Here is a 25,813-nt window from a genome sequence, read left to right on the forward strand (position 1 = left end):
AAACCTCTTCCATTTACTTGCATAGCAGTGCCTGGTGGATGGCCTTCTTGCTTGTTTTATGACTTCCATACATTCTTGGGTAAGTTGTAAGTGCCCGAATTCTAGGATTTCAGGAGCCAGATTGCTAGATTCAGCGATGCTGGATCTGGGTGTCTGATCTTTTGGTTGTGCTGTGTCAACAGATCTGGCCTGTTGGGCAATTTGATGCAGGGTACCACTGATAGGTCTAGCAGCGTTGTGTACCAGGGTTGCCTTGCCCAAGTTGGTGCTATCAATATGAGTTTGAGTTTGCTTTGACTGAGTTTGTTTACCAGGTAAGGAAGGAGAGGGAGAGGAGGAAAAGCGTAAGCAAATATCCCTGACCAGTTCATCCATAGGGCATTGCCTTGGGATTGTTTGTGTGGGTACCTGGATGCGAAGTTTTGGCATTTTGCGTTCTCCCTTGTCGCAAACAAGTCTATCTGAGGTGTTCCCCAGAGTTTGAAATAAGTGTTCAGAATTTGGGGGTGAATTTCCCATTTGTGGACTTGTTGGTGATCTCGAGAGAGATTGTCTGCGAGTTGATTTTGTATCCCTGGTATAAACTGTGCAATTAGGCGAATTTGGTTGTGAATTGCCCAATGCCAAATTTTTTGTGCTAGCAGGCTTAACTGCGTGGAGTGCGTCCCTCCCTGCTTGTTTAGATAATACATTGTTGTCATGTTGTCTGTTTTGACGAGAATGTATTTGTGAACTATTATTGGTTGGAAAGCTTTTAGTGCTTGAAAAACTGCTAGAAGTTCTAGGTGAGTGATATGCAGTTTTGTTTGATGTACGTTCCATTGTCCTTGTATGCTGTGTTGATCGAGGTGTGCTCCCCACCCTGTCATGGAAGCATCTGTTGTTATTACGTATTGTGGCACTGGGTCTTGGAAAGGCCGCCCCTTGTTTAAATTTATGTTGTTCCACCACAGAAGCGAGAGGTAAGTTTGGCGGTCTATTAACACCAGATCTAGGTGACCCTGTGCTTGAGACCACTGTGATGCTAGGCATTGTTGTAATGGCCTCATGTGCAGTCTTGCGTTTGGGACAATGGCTATGCATGATGACATCATGCCTAGGAGTTGTAATACCATCTTTGCCTGTATCTTTTGTGTTGGATACATGCGTTGTATGATGGTGTTGAAATTTTGAATTCTTTGTGGACTTGGAGTGGCTACTCCCTTTGATGTGTCTATTATGGCTCCCAGGTATTGTTGTACCTTGCGTGGCAGGATTTTGTGAAATTGACGGTGAACCCGAGTTTGAAGAGGGTTTGTATGATCTGATTTGTGTGATTTGAGCACTGTATGAACGAATGGGCCTTGATTAGCCAGTCGTCTAGATATGGGAACACATGTATTTGCTGCCTTCTTATGTGTGCTGCGACTACTGCTAGACATTTGGTAAAGACTCTTGGTGCGGTTGTTAATCCGAAAGGCAGTACCTTGAATTGGTAATGTATTCCTTTGAATACAAACCTTAGGTATTTCCTGTGCGATGGGTGTATTGGTATATGGAAATAAGCATCCTTGAGGTCTAAAGTTGCCATGTAGTCGTGCAGTTTTAGCAATGGCAATACTTCTTGTAGTGTGACCATGTGGAAGTGGTCTGATTTGATGAAAGTGTTCACTACTCTGAGGTCTAGGATTGGTCTCAGCGTTTTGTCCTTCTTTGGTATCAGAAAGTACAGTGAGTAAACTCCTGTGTTTATTTGTGTGTTTGGCACTATTTCGATTGCATTCTTTTGCAATAGTGCCTGCACTTCTATCTCCAGGAGATTGGAATGGTGTGTTGTTAAATTTTGTGCTTTTGGTGGTATGTTTGGAGGGAATTGTAGAAATTCTATGCAATAACCATGTTGGATAATTGCTAGAACCCAAGTGTCTGTAGTGATTTCCTCCCATGCTTTGTAATAATGACCTATTCTTCCCCCCACTGGTGTTGTGTGGAGGGGGTGAGTGACATGTGAGTCATTGTTTAGTAGTAGGGGTTTTGGGGCTTTGAAATCTCCCTCTATTTCTAGGGAATTGCCCTCCTCTATATCGTCCCCGAAAACCTCCTCTATACTGTCCCTGGTAAGTGGACGGTGTCGCTTGTGAGGTGCTGGCTTGTGTGCTTTGACCCCGAAACCCCCCTCGAAAGGGCGTTTTACGGAATGTGCTGTAATTCCCTCTGCTCTGCGGGGAGTAGAGTGCGCCCATGGCTTTGGCAGTGTCCGTATCTTTTTTGAGTTTCTCAATCGCTGTGTCCACTTCTGGACCGAACAGTTCTTTTTGATTAAAAGGCATATTGAGAACTGCTTGTTGAATCTCTGGTTTAAATCCAGACGTTCGGAGCCATGCATGCCTTCTGATAGTTACAGATGTATTAATTGTCCGTGCAGCTGTATCTGCAGCGTCCATGGAGGAACGTATCTGGTTGTTGGAGATGGCCTGTCCCTCCTCAACCACTTGTTTTGCCCTATTTTGGAAGTCTTTGGGCAGATGTTCGATGAGATGTTGCATCTCGTCCCAGTGGGCTCTGTCATAGCGCGCAAGTAGTGCCTGGGAGTTCGCGATGCGCCACTGGTTTGCAGCTTGTGCTGCGACTCTCTTACCAGCTGCATCGAACTTGCGGCTTTCTTTATCTGGGGGTGGTGCATCTCCAGATGTGTGAGAGTTGGCCCTTTTCCTAGCTGCTCCTACAACAACAGAGTCTGGTGGCAGCTGTGTTGTGATGAAAACCGGGTCCGTAGGAGGCGGCTTATACTTTTTTTCCCACCCTTGGTGTGATTGCCCTACTTTTGACTGGGTCCTTAAATATGTCTTTTGCGTGCCGGAGCATACCAGGGAGCATAGGCAGGCTTTGGTATGAGCTGTGGGTGGAGGAGAGTGTGTTGAACAAGAAATCATCCTCGACCTGTTCTGAGTGGAGGCTTACGTTGTGAAATTGTGCTGCTCTAGCCACCACCTGAGAGTACGCGGTGCTGTCTTCTGGTGGAGATGGTTTTGTAGGGTATGCCTCCGGGCTGTTATCTGACACTGGGGCGTCGTATAGGTCCCATGCGTCCTGATCTTGGTCACCCTGGCTCATGGTGGTGTGAGCTGGGGAGTGTGATGGCGTTTGTGCTGGTGAAACGTTAATTACGGGCGGAGGAGAGGGTGGTGGTGTAACTCTTTTCACCACTTTTGGTTGTGGTGCTTGTTCCGTCTGGAACTCCAACCTTCTCTTTCTCCTAATGGGGGGAAGGGTGCTTATTTTTCCTGTCCCCTGCTGAATGAAGATACGCTTTTGCGTATGGTCCACATCAGTTGCTTGTAGCTCTTCCTCAAACCTATGCTTTTGCATTTGGGAGGTTAGCGAGTGCTCTTCTGTATAAGAGCCTGAAGCTGGGTCGCTTGCAGTTTGTTTCGGCATCGAAACTTTGTCTGCGTGTTTTTTCGGCTCCGAGGTGACTTTTTTCCTTTTCGGGGCCGAAACCTCTCGGCGTCGATCTGTTTCGGTGCCGCTGCCTCGGCGTCGAGCCGTGTCGACACCGGCATCTCGGTGTCGAGGCTTGTCTCCAGCACTTTCTCGGTCCCGAGAAGGCTGCGTGCCTGTGTCTCGACCGGAGTCGGACGATCTCGGCACTGTTTGGGCCTTTTTCGGTGCCGAAGGTCGGTCACCGAATTTATGGGTCGAGCCATGGCCTGGTGGCAGTGGCGTCCCCTGGGCCTTGTAAATGTTTCTTTGTGTGGTTTTCGACGTCTTACTCACGGTTTGTGTATCGTCGAATCCTTCGGAGTCTGAGTCTTGGATCGAGAAGGAACCTTCCTCTTCTTGTTCCTCGAACTCCCGTTGGGCTGTCGGTGCGGACGCCATTTGAAGTCTTCTGGCTCGACGGTCTCGGAGTGTTTTTCGGGACCGGAACGCACGACAGGCCTCGCAGGTGTCTTCGCTGTGCTCAGGTGACAGGCACAGGTTGCAGACCAAGTGTTGGTCTGTGTAGGGGTATTTATTGTGGCATTTGGGGCAGAAACGGAACGGGGTCCGTTCCATCGGCGTTCTTCAGCACGCGGTCGGGCCGACCAGGCCCCGACGGAGGATCGAAAAACTACCCCGAAGGGCACCGGAGCTCTTCGATCTTCGATGCGGTGTGGAATCTAAGTACGCCGATCCCGAACGCAACAATACCGACGAAAATCTTCCGAAATTAACTAATTTTTTCCGTTCCGAAACTCGGAGCGACAGGAACACGTCCGAACCCGATGGCGGAAAAAAAACAATCGAAGATGGAGTCGACGCCCATGCGCAATGGAGACAAAAGGAGGAGTCACTCGGTCCCGTGACTCGAAAGACTTCTTCGAAGAAAAACAACTTGTAACACTCCGGCCCAACACCAGATGGCGAGCTATTGCAGAACATGCGTATCTACAGCGACAGATGCCATCGAACATACCGTTTAAGGGTGCACAAAGCAGAGCCCTGCTGGGCCAAAGAAAGGATGAACAGAAGAACCTCGGATAGAGGGGCATAGAGGGGATCAACAGATTTGTTGGTGCACCATGCCACAAATTTATTCCAACAACAGGCGTATACAGTTTTGGTGGAGGGACGCCTGGCTGCCAAGATAACATTGCCGACTTCGGGTGGAAGATCAAAAGTCGTCAACTGTCGCCGTTCAATCTCCACGAATGAAGGTGGAGGTTGTACAGATTTGGGTGAAGAACCGTCCCCTGTTGCTGCAACAGAAGATCTGCCCGAAGAGGCAGTCTGAGTGGAGGATCGATGGACATGCTCAATAGCTCTGGCTACCAGACTCTCCGTGCCCAGTCCGCAGCCACCAAGATGACTTGGGCCCGGTCTTTCCTGATCTTCTTGAGATGTCTGTCAGAAATGGTATAGGCGGAAAGGCGTAAAGGAGGCCAGAGTTCCACTCGAGACGAAAAGCGTCTCCGAGTGAGTGCCGCCTTGGAAACTCCAACTCGCAAAACAGCTGACATTGCGCGTTCCCTGCGGAGGCAAACAGATCTAACCAAGGCTCTCCCCACTGCTGAAAGAGACCTTGCGCCACCTCCGGATGGAGATACCATTCGTGATCGGCTGTGCATCGATGGCTGAGTTTGTCCACTCTGGCGTTGAGATAACTCGCCAGATGTTGAACCACCAGGGTAATGCCCTGATGTTCCAGCCATTTCCAGAGGCGTAGTGCCTCCTGACAAAGGGTCCAGGACCCTACTCCGCCCTGTTTGTTGCACTACCACATGGTGGTAGTATCGTCCGTGAACAGCTGCACTACTTTCCCTTTGAGAGAGGGAAGAAATGCTTTCAAAGCAAGCCTGATCGCCCAGAGCGCCAGAAGATTGATATGGAGCCCAGACTCCGCCACAGACCAGAGGCCTCTGATCTCCGCCTCCCCCATGTGGCCGCCCCAACCCAGAAGTGATGCATCTGTCACTATAGATAGATCTGGTTGGGTAAGGGAGAGGGATCTGCTGTGGACCCAATGCAGATTTGAAAGCCAGCACTGCAGGTCTCTCGCAGTCCCCTCCGAGATCTGGACCTTGTCTGAGAGATTCCCCTGATGCTGCGCCCACTGGAACTTCAGGTCCCACTGCAGAGCCCGCATATGCCGTCTGGCATGTGTTACTAGCAGGATGCAGGAGGCCATGAGGCCCAGCAGCCTGAGAGTCAGTCTCACTGAAACCCAAGACCGAGGCCGAAAGATCAGAATCATAGCCTGAATGTCATGGACTCGCTTTTCAGGAGGATAAGCCAGAAACTGCACTGTGTCCAGAACAGCTGCGATGAAGGAGAGCCAGGTGTGACTTCGGCACATTTATAGTGAACCGCAGCGTGTGCAGGAGGTTTGCCATAGTCTGAAGGTGGAGATGACTTTCTGTCCACCTTCAACAGCCAGTCGTCGAGGTAGGGGAAGTCTGACACCCCTGACCTGCGCAGATGAGCTGCAACCATCTCCATCACTTTTGTGAACACCCAAGGGGCGCTGGTAAGGCCGAAGGGGAGCACGGTAAACTGAAAGTGCTCTTGACCTACCATGAATTGTAGGTAACGTCTGGGGGCAGGCAGGATGGGGATGTGGAAATAAGTGTCCTGCAAGTCCAACGCTACCATCCAGTCTCCTGGGTCCAAGGGAGACAGAACCTGAGCCAGGGGTGAGCATTTTGAATTTCTTCATCTTGAGGAAGTAGTTCAAGTCCCCAAGGTCTAGGATAAGACGTAAGCCCTTGTCCTTTTTCGGCACCAAAAAGTAGCGGGAATAACAACCACGACCTACTTCGGGCACAGGGACCTTCTCTATAGCTCCCTTGGCCAAGAGAGATGCAACTTCGTGGCAGAGAAGTGCCAAATGATCTTCTGGAAGGTGGCTGAAGGAGGGAGGCATGGCTGGTGGAGCAGATTCGAAAGGGAGGGAGTAGCCCTTTCGAACGATCTGCAAAACCCACCTGTCCATAGTGATGGATTCCCAGTGGGGCAGGTGATGGCGAATCCCGCTGCCAACTGGATGGGAGTGAGGAGACAGACTAGGAGGGTTTGAAGGCTGCTGCGGGGGCAGAGGTGGACTGGGCAGACCTCTGGTTCCCTGTCCCACGCGGGATTCCCCGGCCATGCAGAGGCTGGACAGCATGGGTGGCAGGGTGTAGGACACGACAGCGAGCCCCTTCCGTGGCTACGAAAGGGGCGAAAAGCAGAGTGCAGAGGGCGAGAGGCAGATGAAAGACCAAGGGACAGAGCTGTAGCCCGGGAATCCTTAAATCTCTCCAAGGCAGAGTCTGCTTTTTCTCCAAAGAGACGGGAGCCATCAAAGGGCATGTCCAAGAGGGACTGTTGGACATCCCCAGAAAAAACAGACGTACGCAACCAGGCGTGGGGTCTAAAGGCCACAGTCGTAGCAAACGATCTGCCCAGAGAGTCAGTCGTGTCCAGCCCACAACGGATTGTGAACTTTGCCGCATCTCTCCCATCGCTCACAGCTTGGAGACGATAGCACAGGCCTCCTCCGGTATCTGCTGCAGGACTTGTGCAACCATATCCCACAAAGAGTGGGTGCAGCGGCCCAAAAGGCATGCGGTGTTCACAGACTGCAGCAAGAGACTGGAGGAAGAAAGCAACTTCTTACCAAAGTGTTCCAGCCTTTTTGATTCCCTGTCAGGAGGTGCGGAAGGGAATGCGCCTGAAGAAGAGGAAGCCTGGATGACAAGACTCTCAGGCGTGGGGTGGTGTGACAGGAATTTAGGGTCATTCGGAGCGGGCCTATGGCAGCATGCAATAGTCCTATTCACAGGAGCCCGTGTTGGGTTAGGACCAAGTACCCAAAACGACATTGGTGAGGGCTTCATTGAATGGCAAAAGGGGTTCTGATGTGGAAGCCCCAGGCTAAAGAACCTCCTTCACAAGACTGGACCTGACCTCTACAGTAGGAAGCTCAAGGCCAAGGACCTCAGCTGCCACAAGTTGCTCCCTCCGCCGTAGCTATGGTAGGAGGAAACAGCATGCCAGCGTCTGAGAAAGTATCCAGACCACTGGTGTCACCCAATTCCTCAGTCCAGTCCAAAGATGGGTCATCCTGGTATTCATAGGGTTCCAGGGACCCCTCCAATCGCTCCCCGAATTCATAACCATAGGAAAAAGGTCCGAATCCGACCTGGGCTGAATAGGCCCCATCAAAGACAAAGGTGGTGTCAGCTGACGCTGCTCCGACTACGAGTCGTCAGGGATAAGGATCGGGTTGACATAGATAGTGGGCACTACTGACATCGGGAGCGTAGACAATCGACCCGGCGCCGGGGAAAGTCACAACAGTGCAACCGGCACTGGTGCAGATCCACGAGCGGAACCTGAGGGGACCTCAGTGGCAGAAGCCAAATCCACTGGCGCGTAACCCAAAGACCCCTCAACCAAACCCCTGGGCCCGAGGGCACCGTATCTGGGTCGGTCCACCCAAAGATGAGGCGCATGGCCTCATAGAACTCTAAGTTGGACGGGGGTCGCTCCGGGAAACCAAAGTCCTTTCCAGGCACTGCCCTTTGGGCCTACTTTCAACATTGTTAGCACTCTTCTTGAAAATGCTTTTCTGGTAATGGAACGCATGCCCTTTTGGTTCTGCCCGTTTTGTCATGCGAAGTATCCGTGCATGGACCAACATTCGAAGTGGAACTTGTCTGTCCCTAGACCATAAGTAGTCCGACTGTGATGAGTGTAAATCCTTCAGATTAAAAAAAAAAAAAAAAAAAAAAGACTCCGCGACCGCAGGACTCATTGTCTCGAGATGTCTCACCCAGCCATGAACCACATGTCCATCATCTTCAGTGAGGAACATGCCGAGGAGCAGCCAACTGCCAAAGAGGAGAGGAGGGCTTCTCCCTCGACAAAAGCTCCAACTCCGACCTCGAAGCAGATTCGGAGATGTACAAACTTCCATCTGCTCAGCCCATGAGTACTGCAGCCTCTGCCCTCCAGTCCAAGCCGACCAAAAGAATTTAGGCTTTCATAACCACGGAATCAGAGGTCACTGGTCCACCACTGCTGCCTAGCCATAGTACGATCTGGAAAACAGTTTTGGATGCTCACGGGCCCGGCACCGAAAGTACATGCCAAGACCAAACCTTCGGCATCTTCGGACAGAGATCATCCTTGCGTACCGACTCAACCTTTGGTGCCAGCCCGGCAGTCAACTTATTCCCTCTCGTCTCCGACAGCGCCTTATACATGGACAACCAAAGCTTCGGGCTAGACACCCTGGGGCAGAAACCCTCAAACACTTCCTCCACCTCCCTTGTCCAACCCATTTGGGAGAAACTGGACATTCGACAATGAAAAATTCCTATCCATATTCAAGTGGGGACTGGCCATAGGCTTGCCAAATCTTCCTCTCCTCCACCACTCAAGAGGAAGCGGACTTTTGAGGAAGCTTTAGATTTACCCCTTCCTCCTAGGAAGAAAACTATTGACAAGTCTACCAGCCCTGCCTTTCTTCCACGTCTCCCCCCCCACCCACCATCTCATTCTCCAGCATTATCTCCACCTCAAGACCCCTTGAACATACCAACTCAGGGGTCACCACATTTGGACACGCATGATACGTGGGACATGTACAACACAGATAATGTCCCGATCTATACCCAGCTCGCCCTCCCTTTTGACACCCCCCTCCCTCTGGCCTCCACTCTCCCAAGCACTCAACCTTTTATCAGGAGGTCGTAGCGAGGGCTGCAGCCTTCCACAATGTGGAATTACACAGAGAGCCACTGGAAGATGACTGACTTTTCAACACTCTTGCCACCACTCACAAGGACCCACAGTATTTACCCATGCTTAAGGGTATGATGCGACATACTGACAACATTTTTAAAGACTCCATTAGGGGGAGGGTTGTGACACCTCGAGTGGATAAGAAGTACAAGCCTGCACCATCTGACCATATTCTCAAAGGCCAATTACCTCTAGACCCTAGTTGCCACCACAGCACATAAAAGGGTAAAATCCCAAGCCACTGGAGATACAGTTTCCAGATAAGGAAAGCAAGCATGCAGACACTGCTGGGAAAAGGGTTGCGGCCCAGCCTGCCAACCTTTGACGTATTGGGAATTCTCATGTTCTTTTAGTGTGGTATGATAGAGCTCACTGGGATGAAATGGAGGAATTGCTTCAGTATTTCCCAGAGAAGCATAGAAAAAGGGGTCAACAACTAATAGCCGAGGGCAAACTATCACTAACACCTCCATAAGCTGTGCCCTAGATGTGGCAGACACTGTGGCATGGGGAATCAATACTAGTATTCTGAGGCATCACACTTGGCTCAGGATTTCTGATTTCAAACCATAAGTTCAACAAGCGGTTCTTAACATGCCTTTTAATAAAGAAATGGGGGAAAATCTAAGGTAAGGAATCTGCAACTAGAAGTCTCTATCAGATATTAGTTTTTCCTCCCAGGATTCCAGAAAAATAAAAACAATGACAGCAATTAAGTGATGCAGAGCCATAAAGTTTTTACATTTCCCAGAACTATAGTGATATCTGTAATCACAAAGCTTAGACCACAAGTCAAATATTGATTCACCCATTTTCAATATTAAGCGTGCATTTTCTTTTTGTGTGTTCAGCAGTGTAATTACACTTTTACACACATTTTTCAACATTTTTATAATAGGTGGTCAGTATTTCATATGTGCTTGCATTTATTGAGTAAAATGGGTAAAAACTCCAAGGGCCAGTCCATAAAGGGAACCTTTCCAAAAATAGATTACATCTTGAATTAAATAAATTGTAATTGGTTTACTTTGTTCAAGGTGTCCAAACATTTTCAGTGAACTCACAAGAACGTGACTATACATCGGCAACATTTTCCAGACTGCTCCGATTTTATCCGGAGCAAAAATGTTTACAGTATGTCAGGAAAAAAAGGGGATGGACGTCTTACACTAGGTTTTCATTGTCTTTGTACACTTGACACTGAAAAATAAAATTAACTGAAATTAGGTATCAAGGAAAGCCATGCATTTAACTGTATCCAGCAATCGGATTTCAGAGCTATACTATATTCTGACCTCTCATAAAAGGTTAGATCCATGTCATGCAATTGAGATCTAGTTAAAAAGTGCTTTTGTTGGCTCTATAGTAACTCAAACTTTGCAAAAAAGTATTAGTATTAAATATCCCACAATCATGCACTGCCATACACTGTCCAGATGACACCACGTGTGAATGGCCAGATGGTAAAGGAGGTGAACAGACCAAAAGAGTCAAGCCAATTGTTTAAGACATTTGGCTTGTGAAATGACTGTGGTTTTTGGACAAGTTGCCTTGCACCCAGGAAACAGTACCCAAACAACCCTGAACGAGGAACCACCAGAGACTGATCTATTCAGCTGACAAAGTAATGACACATTCTTTGTAAACATGTGCGTGACTTAAAGCTTGTGCATATGCAAAATCAGTTTTCTCTTCTGGTTCCAGAAGACCCCAAAATACTTCAACATCTGATCTGCATCACTCCCTCAAACGTACAACCTGTGGAAGAACAAATTCCACTTCTCAAAAGTATCTTCACAAAGCCAAGAAGAGGTTGCTGCAGAACACCTTAAAGCATTAGTCCCTTGGACTTGGAGAGCTTTGGAGTGCCATATCGCAATATCTAGGGATGTGAAAAGTCATCAAAGTTGGACTTAAAAACTTAAAGATGTTGATTTTAACAATGTAGCCAAACTTCTTCAAGTAGGCAAATTATAAAAAGGTATGTAGTTAAAAAAAAATGTTCTTGGGGAAAGCAAAACCCGCAAGACCTACTTGCACAAGCAAACTTAGCTCTAAATAAAGTATTTGCTGTAGAAAAAAATTTCAGCAAAATCCTTTCTACAGGAAATTATGTCACAGGCACCATGCGTGAAGGTGATCAACTTCACAACTTCCTGTAAGCAACCTAGGAACTGGTTTCCCCAAAACATTTGAGTAACCCAGAACTATGCTACATCTCCTACAGGAACACACCACAGCTTTGTTGGAGGCCAACTTTGCCAACATGAAAATCAAACACCAAGTCAAGTAAAGACACGCTGAGGTATGCAACCACGAAAAGGGGAGATAAGACTAATGTGTTGGTCAATGAATGCTCACCAACAAAACTTTAATAGGAGGACATTTACTGATTTAGAAAGGAAAATATGCCCTACAGAAGGAATCCTTCCTTGGAAATCTCTGTGCATGCAATATACCAAGAAGCACTTCCCAAGGTAGAGAGCTCAAGGAACGGCATAAGATAACCCGCATTCAAGGACTTCGATTGTTAGGAATCTTCTTGCAAAGCAAATACCCGACGTCCCTGGGGCAGAAATCCTGCATCAAAAATGAGTGCCTGCACTTAAATGGCCGTTCACAAATCCTCAATAATGGCCTGTCCATGGTAAAAAGTAGCAAGAAAAAGTTACTAGTGAAAGTGTTTGTGGTCTTTCCCACAGATAATCTGGATGACAAGACACGTTAGCTGCTAGGGCACCGATTCCTGGCAGTGACCCACCTAGCTGCTTCATTCCTCTGCAAGCACACAGTATCAGGAACAAGAACATCATGCAGTGAGACCCATATAATAAACTAAGAAGAGACTCAATCAAGCTCGGCCACCGGTACACCCTACCAGCAGAAGGACCTATGACCACAATGACACAGAATATGAAGGCCGAAACATACCTGAGAAAGAGTATGCCGCCTAGCTGGTTTGTCAGCGGACCATACCCACCAGGACAGCGCCACTTGAAAATTATGTAAGTTCAACAAGTTCTCATGGTGGCTCATCCTGAGTGATCCATTCTCAACAGGCAATTTGTGAAAAAAGGCTCCCCGTATGGCCAACTACTTAATCAACAAAAGCCAGCTTTGCTCTTTGTGAAGCACAGCTAAGAAAGATGTAGTCCACTAGTCTGAACATTACCCTTTCCTATATTTATACAGGGAGTTTACTGATCTTCCTTCCACTCTGCCTCTTGATGTGTTATACCATGTTTTGGGCGCACACTTGTTATCTGTGGGTATCAACTGATCAAAGTTCACCTGCAAGCAACGTTTTGAAAAGGGTACAGTCTTTGTAGCATTGTGAACATGTGGAACGTGTTATCTTTTTCCAGCAAGATGTTCTGATGTGTGTGGCAGTTGGAGGAGGATTCTTTGGAAACTGCAAGATGTCCATCTCCAGCCTGTTCCTCTCACTTCTCCCCATTTCTAGCTTACATTACACCTGATCCATCTTTAAGCAGAGCACGTCCGAACTCCTGTAGGTGAATGTGGATGGAAAAGGGAGGAAATAAGGAAAGGTTAAGAGGTGCCATTCTTCACACTGGTATTTAGAGGAAGTCAGCAGGCGTGGTCTAGCACAGCTGCCAAATCCCTGCCTATCTCTCCACCCTCTTTACTAGCAGACTCCAAATCCTGAATCATCGGAGGTCTGCTAAACTTTCAAATGAAGAGCACCCCCCCTGAGCCCCCTTGCACACATTTCCAAGTGAACTTGTGACTGGTGAGAGAAACAAAAATGTACTGTTTGCAGAAGCAAAAAAAAAAGTGTACTTCTGGAATACAGGTACATCAGAACTTACAAAGCGTATGAACATGTAACAAGCATGGACTAATTTGACTTACTGGAAATTCTCAGCAGCTCCTGTGGGGATCTGTCTAAGATACAGGTGAAACAATATACATGATTTCAGTTCCAAGATGTCATTCTCCTTTGACTGGCAAAAGATGGACTTTTCCAACGCAACAGGATTTCCAGAATAAAAGAGCATTAGGTGTTTGTAAAGAAATCTGTAAAAGCAGTCAAATTCAGCAATACATTAGTTTTTGGAGTAGTACAGTATGAATTACTCACAGATGGGCAGAAACCAACCTTATAATACATGATCAATGGAGACAAAACTCAATTTAAAAATGAAAGCAACATAACATGTCAGGAAAAACCTTTTCACCTTCAGTACACAAACACTTGACAAGACAGACCACTGACACCTTTAGCATGCTGTTTTATTATTTACACAACTTACTCTAAAAGAAGAGTAGTAACTATATATTGGTCATACTATATATTGACTAAACACAGTAATTCCTATTTTCAAATTCCTTGAGCCTTTAAAAAAAATGAACATGACAACATCCAATTAGATAATACTGAAGTAAATGCAAACCACTTTTAGAACTTAGGGGTCTGAAACTGTATACCTTTGCAATGTTGCATGTTGATACTGATGGCAATGTTAGGTCAAGGGGCCTTCTCTACGCTACATCAGCTTAGCAGAAGCTCGCATTGAAACATGTAAAGCAATGAAAAGCTCCGCGTGGCGAAGGTAAATCCTTGTAGTTGATGTTTGCGCACCTCTTCTCGAACGTCGGGTGGCTAGATGGACAGAGCCTTCACGTTCTGCAGTCTAGGTAGCCTCTCTGATGCTTACATGGCTGTGTCAATGCAAGATAGCAGGTCCGTGGTCCCAGCATGGCCTTTACCGCAGTTCCTGCCTTGCGGGTGGAAAAGGTTCATGCAGGTGCACAGCCTCCTAAGCAGATAATGCTTACAGTAGTGACAAAGTTCTGGCCTCCCAAACTGCTTCGGCTCACACAGCAGCAACATGTCTTCTTGGATTTTTGAATGTAGCAGCAGTACACATTCACAGCAAGGACTGACAGTAGACACAGCCAGGATTGCTTTAGCAAAGTCTTTGGGCAGGAGCTTTGCAGACCCACTGTGCACCTACTCCCAATACCGGTCACTACTGCCTTTGCTGTGACACAGAAAGCTTTCTCTAGATGCTCCACACATTGGGAACATGCTGGGCGTCTCCTCCTGCAACAGTCCTTCCCTCTCTGAGCAACAGGCAGGCTTTTAGGCACTGGGCAGACCCATAGCTCCTACACCAGGAAGTGTAGAGTTCAAGTTATATAATCTCTGGGAGACTTGCTGACAGACACCGGCCTTGGTCTCACAGCAGCTCTTAACGCGCACTTCTGAGCACTCCCTTCCTTGATCAAGAAGAACCTGGGACTGGAACAAAGTGGGGTGGTTTGGATCCCAGTTTTATACACATTATCCACACAAGGCATGTGGATTCACTGTCTCAAATTTCAAAACCAGTTGGGATTGGTTCTCTTTTCGAGTTTCTCCTACTGCTGGCCAGACTCTGCCTTTTGTAAAGTGATGTTTCCCACAACAAATAGCAAAGGGACTAACTCCAAGGAGGAGTGCCCATCCTGTGGGCACAATTAAGTGTCACTTTTCTACACCTAGCAATTATGATTATCATAATGCAAAATTAATCCAACATTTCTGAACTTATTACTAAGTGAAACCACTGTTTTTAAATCCATTTCTTGCCATTTATCATAATATTGATGGAGAACGTAATTTATTTTTGTTAATATCTAAAACTGAGCCCTTTGCCGACACAAGTTTCACGACAATTAATTTTTCAATGCTAACTGTGGTATAGGTCTTGTCTTTCTGAACTCTCATTAAGTCAGGATTCCTTCATCAACAATATATTACATTTACTAATCCTCGGAGTTCTGCTCTGTGGCTTGATAGCCCTGGAATAATTCAGAATATGCTGTCATAGCAAAGGTTTACAGCAGAAGCAGCGCAACGGCTAAAGCACAGGGCTAAAATCACATACGTCACAGAAAGTAAAGGAGACAGGTAACCCGAATGAGGAGAGCATGCTCGAGCCAACAATCGATGCAGTAATAAAGCACATAAGGTTGTACTTGGGAATTTAATAACTCTTCCGGGTAAGTGATGTGTGTATTGTTAGAATATCTTGGATGTTGGGCTGCGGTACCAAGGCTATTTGCATGGCATATCAAGGAATCACACAGTGTAAATGTATGGTAAGTAAATTAGACCTGTACCTAGTTTTTGTTATTTTATTGATCCTGACCATAAATAATGTAGCTTGTTTTTACTTCAGTGCGGTAATTTCACAATTGCATCGCTAACAACATTTAAGAGATATCCCAATAAAAATGAATGACAGTGGAAAAGAGTCTACCCAGCCTACTGCTTCAAATTATGGTGTGATAATCTTGTATTCCTTTGTACACGACTTGCCAACATTTCTGAAATAGCACTATGGGAAATTAGAACACGGGATGTTTCAAGGCAATAACACTTTGTAAATCTGCTATTACATGCGCTTATCAAACAGTGGGCTATCAGCGTAGCATTAGGTCTCACTACACAGACTGTTAAAGATACCTCTGGAGGGCCCGGCGGGCAACCACTAGGGCGTGAGAGTCATGTAGCAGCAGACCGCTGAACGCAACACAACCAGGGAAGGAGGCGTCACCAGTACCCAGCGCCACCACCTCATAAATATCATCGTTGGAGTGACTGGCTTCCTGGTTCACTGGAAGAAGAGAGATAAGGAAGAGTGTTTTTCCAGTGTCTCAACACCTTAAACGAGGTAAACAATAACAAAAAAATACCGAAACACAATATTAAGGTATCCCATTATCAATCACAATCATATGTGGCCTGAATCCAAACTGCCCCACTTATTCTCCACAAATGTGGCCGGACCGCTACTGATCACCACCCGCATAGTACTCAGATGTTCTGTAAAAAAAAAAAGTCCCATTATTCAATACCAGAGTTCTCCACTGAACTACAATTAACAATTTTTTTCCCACTAACTATACAGCGTTCATAAGCATTAAAACTACTGGTTTTAGTTTGAACGATCCAAATGAAGAAATGCAATGACAAAAGTCACTGCCATCCCTGTGCAATTAGCATCCCTACAAATGATTCTCCCTTCGAGCCATGAGCTTCCTGCTGCTATTGGTTTTTTGGTGGTAGTTTGAGAGCCCTAATGTCTAGAGTTGCCTTTGTGCACTCAGGTCAGCTGCCTCCTTGTACAAGTGAAGTGAGGTGATATGACATATCCATGAATACATACTTATTAAGGACAATGTTTGTGAACACTGATGGAAAGCCATTGCTCTTATCACCCTTCTCATTTAGGAATATCATGCTATTGCGAATGTCACTCGTCAGGGGAGTAGCTACTGGTAATGGAGCCGCTGAAGTGGCCCTGAGGTGGGAGAGGGGCAAGTCTGCCCTTCACAAGCTGACGTTTTATAGATGCTCACCAGATATATATTTATTTTTTAATACAGAACATGCCTTGGGCCCAGACTTCACTCTTTGCAGAGAGTAGAAGGGAGAGGGAGGAGACAAGGGATAAATAAAGAAGAGAAATAAAAGGAAAGGGTAAAAGAACAGAGGATTAGAGGGTAAAGTGTAAAAAGGGAAGAAAGAAATACAGATGAGTGAGGAAGCGAAAAGAGATATGGGTGAGCAAAACGGGCAGAAATGAGGATGCCGGGAGATAAGAGAGGTAGGACATCTGAGTGTGCGAGAGAGGCGAGAGGAGACAGAGGAAGATGCTAGTGAGGAGAGCGTCAAATGGTTGAAGGAGATAAGAGGATCCAGGGATGGCGACAGGGAAGCGAGAAGGATAGACAGAATGCAGAAATTGAAGTCCTATAAGCGGGGATATAGCCATCAGTGCAGCAGGTGCATAATATCAGGGTCGAGGGGAAGAAGGGGAATGGGCGGGGAGATAAGGTTTGTGCTCACCACATCTCATTTGTTCAGTGTTTTTGTTTTTTTAATACTGATCCAGGGGCCAAGTTTCCTTGCTTGCCTTAGGACCCATGACATTTAGGCTACGCTACTGTCACTCATATACCTAAATTAAGGTTTCCAGTGGATATTCATGAATATTTGTATTAAGGAAGAGTGCTCCCCACATAGCCTCTCTAATTAAACATCTTCCTGCTTGTCCTTTGTTTATAGTAGCCAGGAGGGTAGCTACTGAGTTTCCAACCACAAAAGCCCCCATAGTCCGTCCAAAGCAGATCTCAAACTCCTCTTTGAGGAGTAAAAACTGAACCAGCCTGGTTGGCTGGCTTCTTTCAACCATAAAGAGGCTTTTGTACTGAATGAGCAGTGGTCTACTGCCAACAGTTGAACCTTCTGTATTTAACTATGGACTAGAGTATAAAGCCTGAGTCTGCCCATTTCCTACAGGCTGGGACTAAACCAAAGTGCTGCTGAAGCTCTGCTTGTATGGTCTATTGATGCGTCTGCCCATGAACTTGGAACCCCTCTGCCTGCATCAAGGAGCCCTCTACCTACTCCGATAGCGCCCTGGATTCCTCCACACAAGAATATGAATGGATTTTAGCAATTAACTGCCATCTCATAAGGCACGTTACACGTTATATCAGCTGTGGCATCAAACCAGGTATTAATCATATATTTATATAAATCAAAGCCAATTAAAATATTGTGCATTTGCTGAGAGAAGCAACCTCAGATTAAAGAACATTTTTAGTTGAGGAGACCTACAAAACGGCTTGAGAACCGCTCTTTTGAGATTTGTTTCGATAAAGGCATCAACAAAATTGTTAATCCAATAATTTTGCAGGATTTCTTGCATCATGGGGATGACCTACCATATAAAGAAGACACAAATGGGTCTGCTCTAAACCACAATGAGGCCTCAAGCAGTTCTAAGTAGGGGACTGTAAAGATGTGTCAAATATTTTTGGCTAATGTTTGTGCACAATTAACTCGTGTGCTCCTCACCTCATGCAGCAACGGAGCCACTGTTAAACAGTGGCTCTGATGACCCCCACGGTACATATCCGATCGAGTACTTATGTTATTTAAAAAACAAAGTTGAAAAAACAAGTTGACTGGAACACAAAACAAATGGCTGTGGGCCAGGCTTGTTAGGCTCAAAACAGGTGAGGCTGGACCACAGATTGATGCAGCCTCTAGGTGAAGGTTCTACAACTCGTGCCCGACAATGCACTTTGAATAGGGAGAAAATTAAGGTAAGAGTACTAATCTCGGCCCAGGGGTTACTACCCAGTGTTTTTATCTTCAGTGTGTGCTGGTCTATTGGCCCACCTTATGAGCATCATAGTCAAGGTCCCATAACAGTGAATCCTCGGAGTGCTTGATCCCAGTCTTTGTAACGGGTATGTACCAAGTAGAGTAACAGAATCTAGAAGGTGAGAGGGGATGCTATTATGTTAGGCAACTAAACGTAAAATCAATGTTTTAACACAGCACTTATTAGAATTCAGTTTCTAAGCACTCCCATTTTTAGCAGATGAAACTGATATGGGTGAAAATAATATGCCCACGAAATCGTACTGTGGTTAAGTGCGGACGTTTTGTTGAAAATCAAGACTCTTGGTTTCAAAAAAATAAATTAGCCACCTGACTACAATCCTATTCTAAGTAACCTCGTTTGACGAGATATGAAAGATTGGTACACGCAGTGGGAGAAAATGAAAATTATAATTAGACTTTGCCACTCCCCTGATGACATAGTTGGCTAATAAACCTGAAACGCTGTGTCTTATTGTGATCTTCTCCACAATTACATCCTCATGTTTGGCCTTAGAAACTTGCTGCTAAGGCCAACTTTTATTTCGGAGGCTGACCTCAGACCAATGTGTATTTCGTCTGCAACAGCTAACAGTTCCCGCCTAAAGAATGGAGTGGAATATCCTGAAGTAGGCACTTTATACAACTGGCTTACTGCAACCAGACGATAGCCACTTGAGACAAGACCAAGGGCCTTAAGGGAACATTCAGATTTGCAGCCTAGATGTGAGAGGACAATGCAGGTTTTTTTTGTGGCCAAAGAGCCATGTCTTAGGCTTCAAAATCAAGGTGAGCTCACAGAATCTCTACCTAGGGGAACGTAGTTGTGGGCACCTGAAAGGCAAACCAACCACCACCTCTCTCTCCATTCCCATCACTTTAAACCTAGACTTGCCCATGGCAATGTATTTTCTGGGGAGGGAATAGGAAGGGTCTTCAGCTAACATGGGGTTGATAGGCAGGTGGGGAACACAACCACGCCTCTCCCTTCATTCTATATCATGCTCTGGTCCTTCGCTCTGCTTCCGCCTCTCTTGTATCTCACTCTTAGACCGCCGTTATTCTCTCAATGCCACCTTATGATTTCAAATCCATTGTGAGCTTTCCGATCTCTGATTCATCTTTAAAGAATCACTTATTCACCTCACCCCACCCCACCCAACCTCAAGGGAGAACACAGTGTGCCCTTTACAACCAATCAACAAAACATAATACATGGTGCATGCCCACTCAGCCCCAAGCAAGTGGTCCTTACCACGTCCCATGATGAATGCTGCTAGGCTGCTCTTGCAACTTTTGTAATCCGGCAAGTCTGCCAAAAGGCCATCAAAGACATCACTGCAGAGTGCAGCACAGCGGTCCTCGTGAGGAATAACATGCTCTGGGCAGGGGGATATGCAAATAAAAATAGCACATAAATTCATGAGGATACCAAAGGGGCACAAAAAAAATGCAGCGAGATGAAGAAGGGAAGTTATCTGTAATAAAGTAACCCTATAAGAAACCGTCAATAAATATCAACAGAAATCAAATGATGGAAGTGTGCCAGACCGTCGTCTTATCACTACTACAATCATAATCTAAAGGCACAGCTCTCACTGCTAAACCTCACAATGTAAAGCGAAAGCTGCATCTGAACCTTCGTAGCAGTCTTTGTGTAAGGGGAGGGTGGAGGTGGCCCAGAACCAAGCAGTAACTGGGCCCTTCATTGGGCAGGTATGAAGGAAGTAACATCAGTACTGTGGAAGGAACTGGATGAACTATATGCCTTAACTAAGTAGCTACAGTATTTATTGGCTGAGGAGGATGATGACATGTCAGCAGTCCTTCTAGAGCAGTGGTCTCCAAACTTTTTTACGCTGCGCCCCCCCCCAGTTGAAAAATAATAATCATTGGGCCCCCCCCTCAGAATTTTTCACACTTATTTTATAAAGATGGCAATGTTTAAATATGTCTAGACCTATTTAAACATTGCAGTTAAGTACTGTTACCTTTTTCAAAATGCAATAACATGCCTCTGCTTAAAACAAAGGCCTGTAATCTGTATAATGCTTCTTTTGGCCAGAGTTAGGCGCCACCCCTGGGATCACTTGAGGCCCCCCAGTCTGAAGACCTCTGTTCTAGAGTATGTCGGGCTTGAATTAAACTATTTCAGTACGTCTCAAAGGTAGGGCTGGAGCTGGGCTGAAAAAGCATCAGTGTTCCTGTTTGGTGTGGGTGGCGATAAAAAGAAACATCAATATTGTTCAGCGAGTAGAGTTGAACAGTGGTAATGCCCCTTTTCGGTTTACCAAGACGCTGTACTTAAGTTCTACAAGTGCCCCAATTAGCCCCTGGGAAAGGCACTGAAGCGAAAATACATCAACACTCTATGTTGGAGATGGTAAGGTCATAATTACGCCTCTCACTGGGTCGAGTGGGAGCTGAAATGAAACAGCGATGATAACCACCTGCAGTCGGCAAAGTAGGCGCATCTACTATTCTAGACATGTTCAAGGCTATTGAAAGAGGAACTCCACTGCACAAACGGACAAGATGCCGAACAACTGTGTATTGCCGAGCACCTACACACAATAGGATACTACAAAATATTGTTGTGCAATCCTCTCGCATGCAATACCCACCTAAGGAGATCCAATAGGCTCCCTCATGAGGGTTAACTGTTCCATTATATACATATTTGGGTACCTAGAGGCAGTTTCTATAGATGCACATGCAGCAGAGTTCTAAGCAGATAGGAAAGAAGCAGATAAACTGTAAAGGGGCGAGAAAGGAGAGCATACAAAACATACTGGAGTCTAGGTCGATGAAGTCGAACTGAACAAAGAATAATAGTTAATGACAGAGGCGCACTCGTGTACATCACAGGAAAAGTTCAAGCAAGGAAGAGGGCAGAAAACAAGAACACCAATGTCTCTTACCTATAGGGGGCGGTTCAATTGATTTGTCTTTCTGCCTGACAGATTTGGTAACCGGCATAGATTCTGCAACCAAAAAAAAATATATACGAAGATCCATGATCCAACTAAGTACACGAAAGAAAGAAATATCTAGAACTTCAACGGTAACCAAAACTAGACCCATTTCCAACAAGAATATCTGCTCACTCTCTTCATATTAGGACAGGCCACCCGGAAAAAAAATCAAAACGAAATGCAAAAATAAGAAGGGACACAGGACTGGAAAGAGAAAATGAAATGGGGATACAAGCTCTTGATGGTTTTAATATTGGTATCTCCAAAGACCGTCTCTGCAGGTATTCCCTTAAATTGGCCTGCGCAATGGTGAAGGGAATACACAATACATGGTACTCAGAAAAGCATACTGAGGGAAGAAGGGTGCATTGATTGTAGTGGAAGGGAACATGTTCACATAGTGGCTGAACTGCACAATGTGAAACCATAAACCCAAGGCTTAATCCCGGCTTCCCCACTTGACCAAATTGTGTGATCCTAAGGAATTGCTTTATTTCACCCGCCTTCCTTTTTCTTCATTATCACATACAGGAATAAGTGACGTTTGGATGTGCGCTGTATAAAACCTTCTCCTGTGTTTGATTTAATAAACTATAATATTGCTCATGTATAATAGCAACACAGGCCACTCAAACATGCACATAAATGACTTGCCTCCTAATTCACTTATGGCATTGTTGTTGGAGGGAGATGGGGTGGGATGGGGAGGGAGGCAGAATCAAAGCAGGAATTAACCTAAATTTATATTGAAAACTATAACTTTTTTTTAAATACTTCTCAATGCTACCCACTGATATAATCTAATGTATTAAGGTGAAACAGTTCTGAGAGTTTGGATTTTGAATAGACTTTAGCATATTTTTACATGTTTGCTGCAAGATGTCTTTAAAAATGAAGGTGTTCCTAAAGTTCTGCTGTGCAAGACATCCTAGTTTTTACCTTTGCTTAACATCAATTAACCTTTGACTAAACGCTTGCTAGTTTATTTAATCTATTTTTAATATTTGTGCTGAGTAAACAGCAGCTCTGTGCTGCTGTTGACCAGGAGGGCCGCACGTAAAGGTCAGGCGGGACGCATATACCATCAAAGAGAGCCATCATGAAGAACAGCTGTGATGCTCCAATAAGGCTCTTTATGTAGCTAAATCCGCCTACTGCTGCGTACGGTACCCTTAGGGAGTGTTGGTGAGTTGCTAAGGTATATGTTAACTATTGATTGATTGCAATCTTTGCTTTTCAAGTCAATTAAGATGTTCTCCCTCTTAACATAATTCTTTTCATGTTCCAATTCCCTTGTTACTGCCCAACTCAACTGCTGTTGTGTCATTTCACACTGTCACATTCCTTCTGCCAAATGCTTTCCAATTTTTCTTGGTGCAAGTTTTTTTTTTTTTTTTTTTTAAACTGAGCCATTTTTTTTTATATTCTATCATTTCTCTACGCATCTTGGCTTAGCACCCAAGTAAATTTTTATTGTCCATTCAATTGGGATACCTGCTTTAACGCCTTGCAGATTAACACTGTCAAATGTCCTTTTCACATTGCCTCGGTCATTTATGTTGCCACTTGTCTTTATGAACTGATGTCACTTTAATGTCCTTCTCCTGCTTCTTTCCTTGCTCCTTTGTGATTTCACTCTTGATATGTACTACCATGGTCCTCATTTAATAAATCACATCTATATACATTCATGTGCGTATGTGTCTAGATACCGTCCACCTCCATCAACTTGACATTAATGCCAGGATCCGCAAACTAATTACATTTAAATATGTTGGGAATTACTCTGCTCACTGTGAGCATTTTGTAATCTAAACCTTTTTTAAAGCCAACTGTATTACAAACAAGTAACAACGTTATAAACAAGAGAAAAAAAAAATATATATTTTAAAGTTATATAAAAGCAAGCCCAAACAAGTTGTTTTTGCAACATACTTAGTGTGAGGAGCATGTTGTTTCAATACAGAAATAAGCCCAGCGCTCTTCGCAAACAGCCCTACTTCGCAATTTTCAGACAAAATATTCTTGTGGTGCAACCGAGAAGAGAACATATAAATTGATCGGTGAAAAGCTCTCACATGTTTGTTGTTTTCACAGTTATAGCAGAAAGATGCCTTAGCCGTCTCCGGTGATTGTAAGCAATGCCTTGGAGTATTGTTCACGTTTGACCACGTTTTCTTACTTACCATTTACGGACTCCCTAGTGCAAAGCATCACAAATCTTAATTAAAAAAAAAGATATAGCAATCGCATCTTAAGACAAAACGGGGGCACATGGCCTCCTCAGTCCCAAGCACTGAAAGAGTTAATTATCCTCAGCAGCCCTGACAAGTAGCGATGGCCTTCGTGCTTAAAAAGGATTTCTGGTCTGTGAGAGGTGGAGAGTTTCTGCTTCTCTCCACCGCCTTTAAATCCTACCCCACTAGCTGAGAGTTTTCCCCAAATTGCATACAAGACATTCCTTCTGGGTGAGTAGTATCACCTTTTGCATCTCCCCCTTCCTCAGGGAAGGCTTCTAAAAAACATTCATGTTCCCGAACAAAAACAATAGGCCTCACTTGTCTGTGTGCCATAAAAATTTGATTAAAAAGAGAGCCACACCATGATTCAGGGACCGGGACTGGGCAGCTTCTTATTAATGCCAGTGGTCAAACAGGATCTCGTTATTATTACATTCTGTGCCGCAATTTCAATTCAATAAAATAAATCTAAACAAAAAATAACACTAAAACAGGACCAGGATGTTTTCTATTTGAGTCCCAGTGCGAAATGCATGTAGTTACTGTTGGTTTGTATAGTCATGTCATCACTTTATGTTTTGTTTCCTCCCATGGAACACCACCCAAGTACTGTATCATTACTCTATCTTATCTATCATCTAGCTATTATCTCTCTATCTTTTATCTATCATTTAACTTTTCTCTATATTTTATCTATCATCTAACTTTTTTCTATCATTTAACATTCCTCTATTTACTTTATCATCTATCTTTTCTCAATCATTTCTTTTTCTCTTTGCTTTATCATCTCTTTTCTTTATCATTTCTCTTTTCTCTATATTTTATTTTATCTTATCTCCATCTTATCGCCATCTTTATATATCTTATCGCCATCTTTGCTCTTATCTTTCATCTATCTTCTATCTATCTGCACAATTATTTGTTAAGTCACATAAGCAATTACGGTTTAATACTTCCCAGGTTTTGAACAGCCTGAAACTTAAGTTCATAGGTTAACTGTTAGAGGGACTACGGCTAAACATGGTTAAAAGACACTGACAATATTAATACCTATGGGATTGCTGAGACCAACTGGCTTTGCCAATTAATGGACCATGCTCCTTTTTACTGGGTCGTTATCAGAAACTAAAACCAAATGATCCACTCATCTCTCCTAATCTGAGGAAACCTGTAATGGTAAGGTCTGTCCTCTGAAGAGTAAATTAAACGAATGCATGTTAATTAGGTCTAACTGCCTTTACCATTCAAAAGATGCGCTTTACCAGAATACAGCAGTTAGGATGGATTATAACGTATGACTGTTGGGTACTGTACTTCTAGTTGCTTTGTGAATTCAGTACAAGGTCTTCTGTACGCACACAGATCTTTCTAAGGATCTAGACCTGCAAATATGCAGGTAAACTTTCCCACTCATGAGGATGATCATTCTTGGTTCTGGTTCCTCAGATTTGATTCAACCGCCTATCGAAATTCAGCAAATTTCTAATCATGAACCATTTCAAAGAGCCCTTACAGCTCATCTTTTATGTTGCAGCATTCTCTTTTTCACTCTTTTTAAGTTGTCAGTGGTTGTGGGCAATCCTAAAACCAAGATGCAATTTGGTTGATATTTCAGTGACAAATGTCTCACTCAGTCACTTTCTCACTTGAGTCAGGCCAAACACAGATGGCATTCTTCCACAAATGCTGTAGAATATACTTTGTCTTCATATAGGGAGGAGGCCCTGGTGAGGGGAATGGGAACATAATTAAGGAATACTTACTAGTCTGTTTTAGTTATTTTTGTATGAGGCCCCAATGAGGGGGACAACCCTCATAGTAGCCTTTCACACACACATCAGAGAGGTAGGGTATTTCTTTCTCATACTCAAGATAGCCTTCCTGAAGTGGTTATTTTACACTGCCTTAAAAGGACTGTCATGGCTTGGTCTGTTAAGTGGAAGAAGTTTCATTTTTACAAGTATATGCTTCAGGACCATACTATTTTCCAGCGACTTCCTTGGTTCTATAGGGAGGCATGTCAACTTCTTCTCAGTGGATGTATGTGTCTGTTTCTTTCTCTCTTCCTGATAAATGACGAGGCTGTCTTTGAGCCCACCTGCCTTCTTTTCTTGGAGGTACTTTATTTTAAGTTTTATCTTTTCTTCTTTCATTTC

General features: G+C 44.8%; 1 protein-coding gene across 1 annotated transcript in view; it reads right to left on the bottom strand.

The window, feature by feature from the left end:
- Positions 1-25,813, bottom strand: part of LOC138258627 (adenosine deaminase domain-containing protein 2-like) — a 239,768-nt gene that overhangs the window by 68,263 nt on the left and 145,692 nt on the right. Inside the window, exons 5-8 of the mRNA XM_069205965.1 lie at positions 21,364-21,426; positions 19,698-19,823; positions 15,731-15,881; positions 13,129-13,293 (exon numbers count right to left, since the gene is read on the bottom strand). Of these exons, the coding sequence (XP_069062066.1) occupies positions 13,129-13,293; positions 15,731-15,881; positions 19,698-19,823; positions 21,364-21,426 (505 nt within the window). The remainder of the gene's footprint in view (positions 1-13,128; positions 13,294-15,730; positions 15,882-19,697; positions 19,824-21,363; positions 21,427-25,813) is intronic.

The sequence above is a fragment of the Pleurodeles waltl genome, chromosome 9, assembly GCF_031143425.1.
Source record: "Pleurodeles waltl isolate 20211129_DDA chromosome 9, aPleWal1.hap1.20221129, whole genome shotgun sequence".
In the NCBI taxonomy this organism is placed as follows: domain Eukaryota; kingdom Metazoa; phylum Chordata; class Amphibia; order Caudata; family Salamandridae; genus Pleurodeles; species Pleurodeles waltl.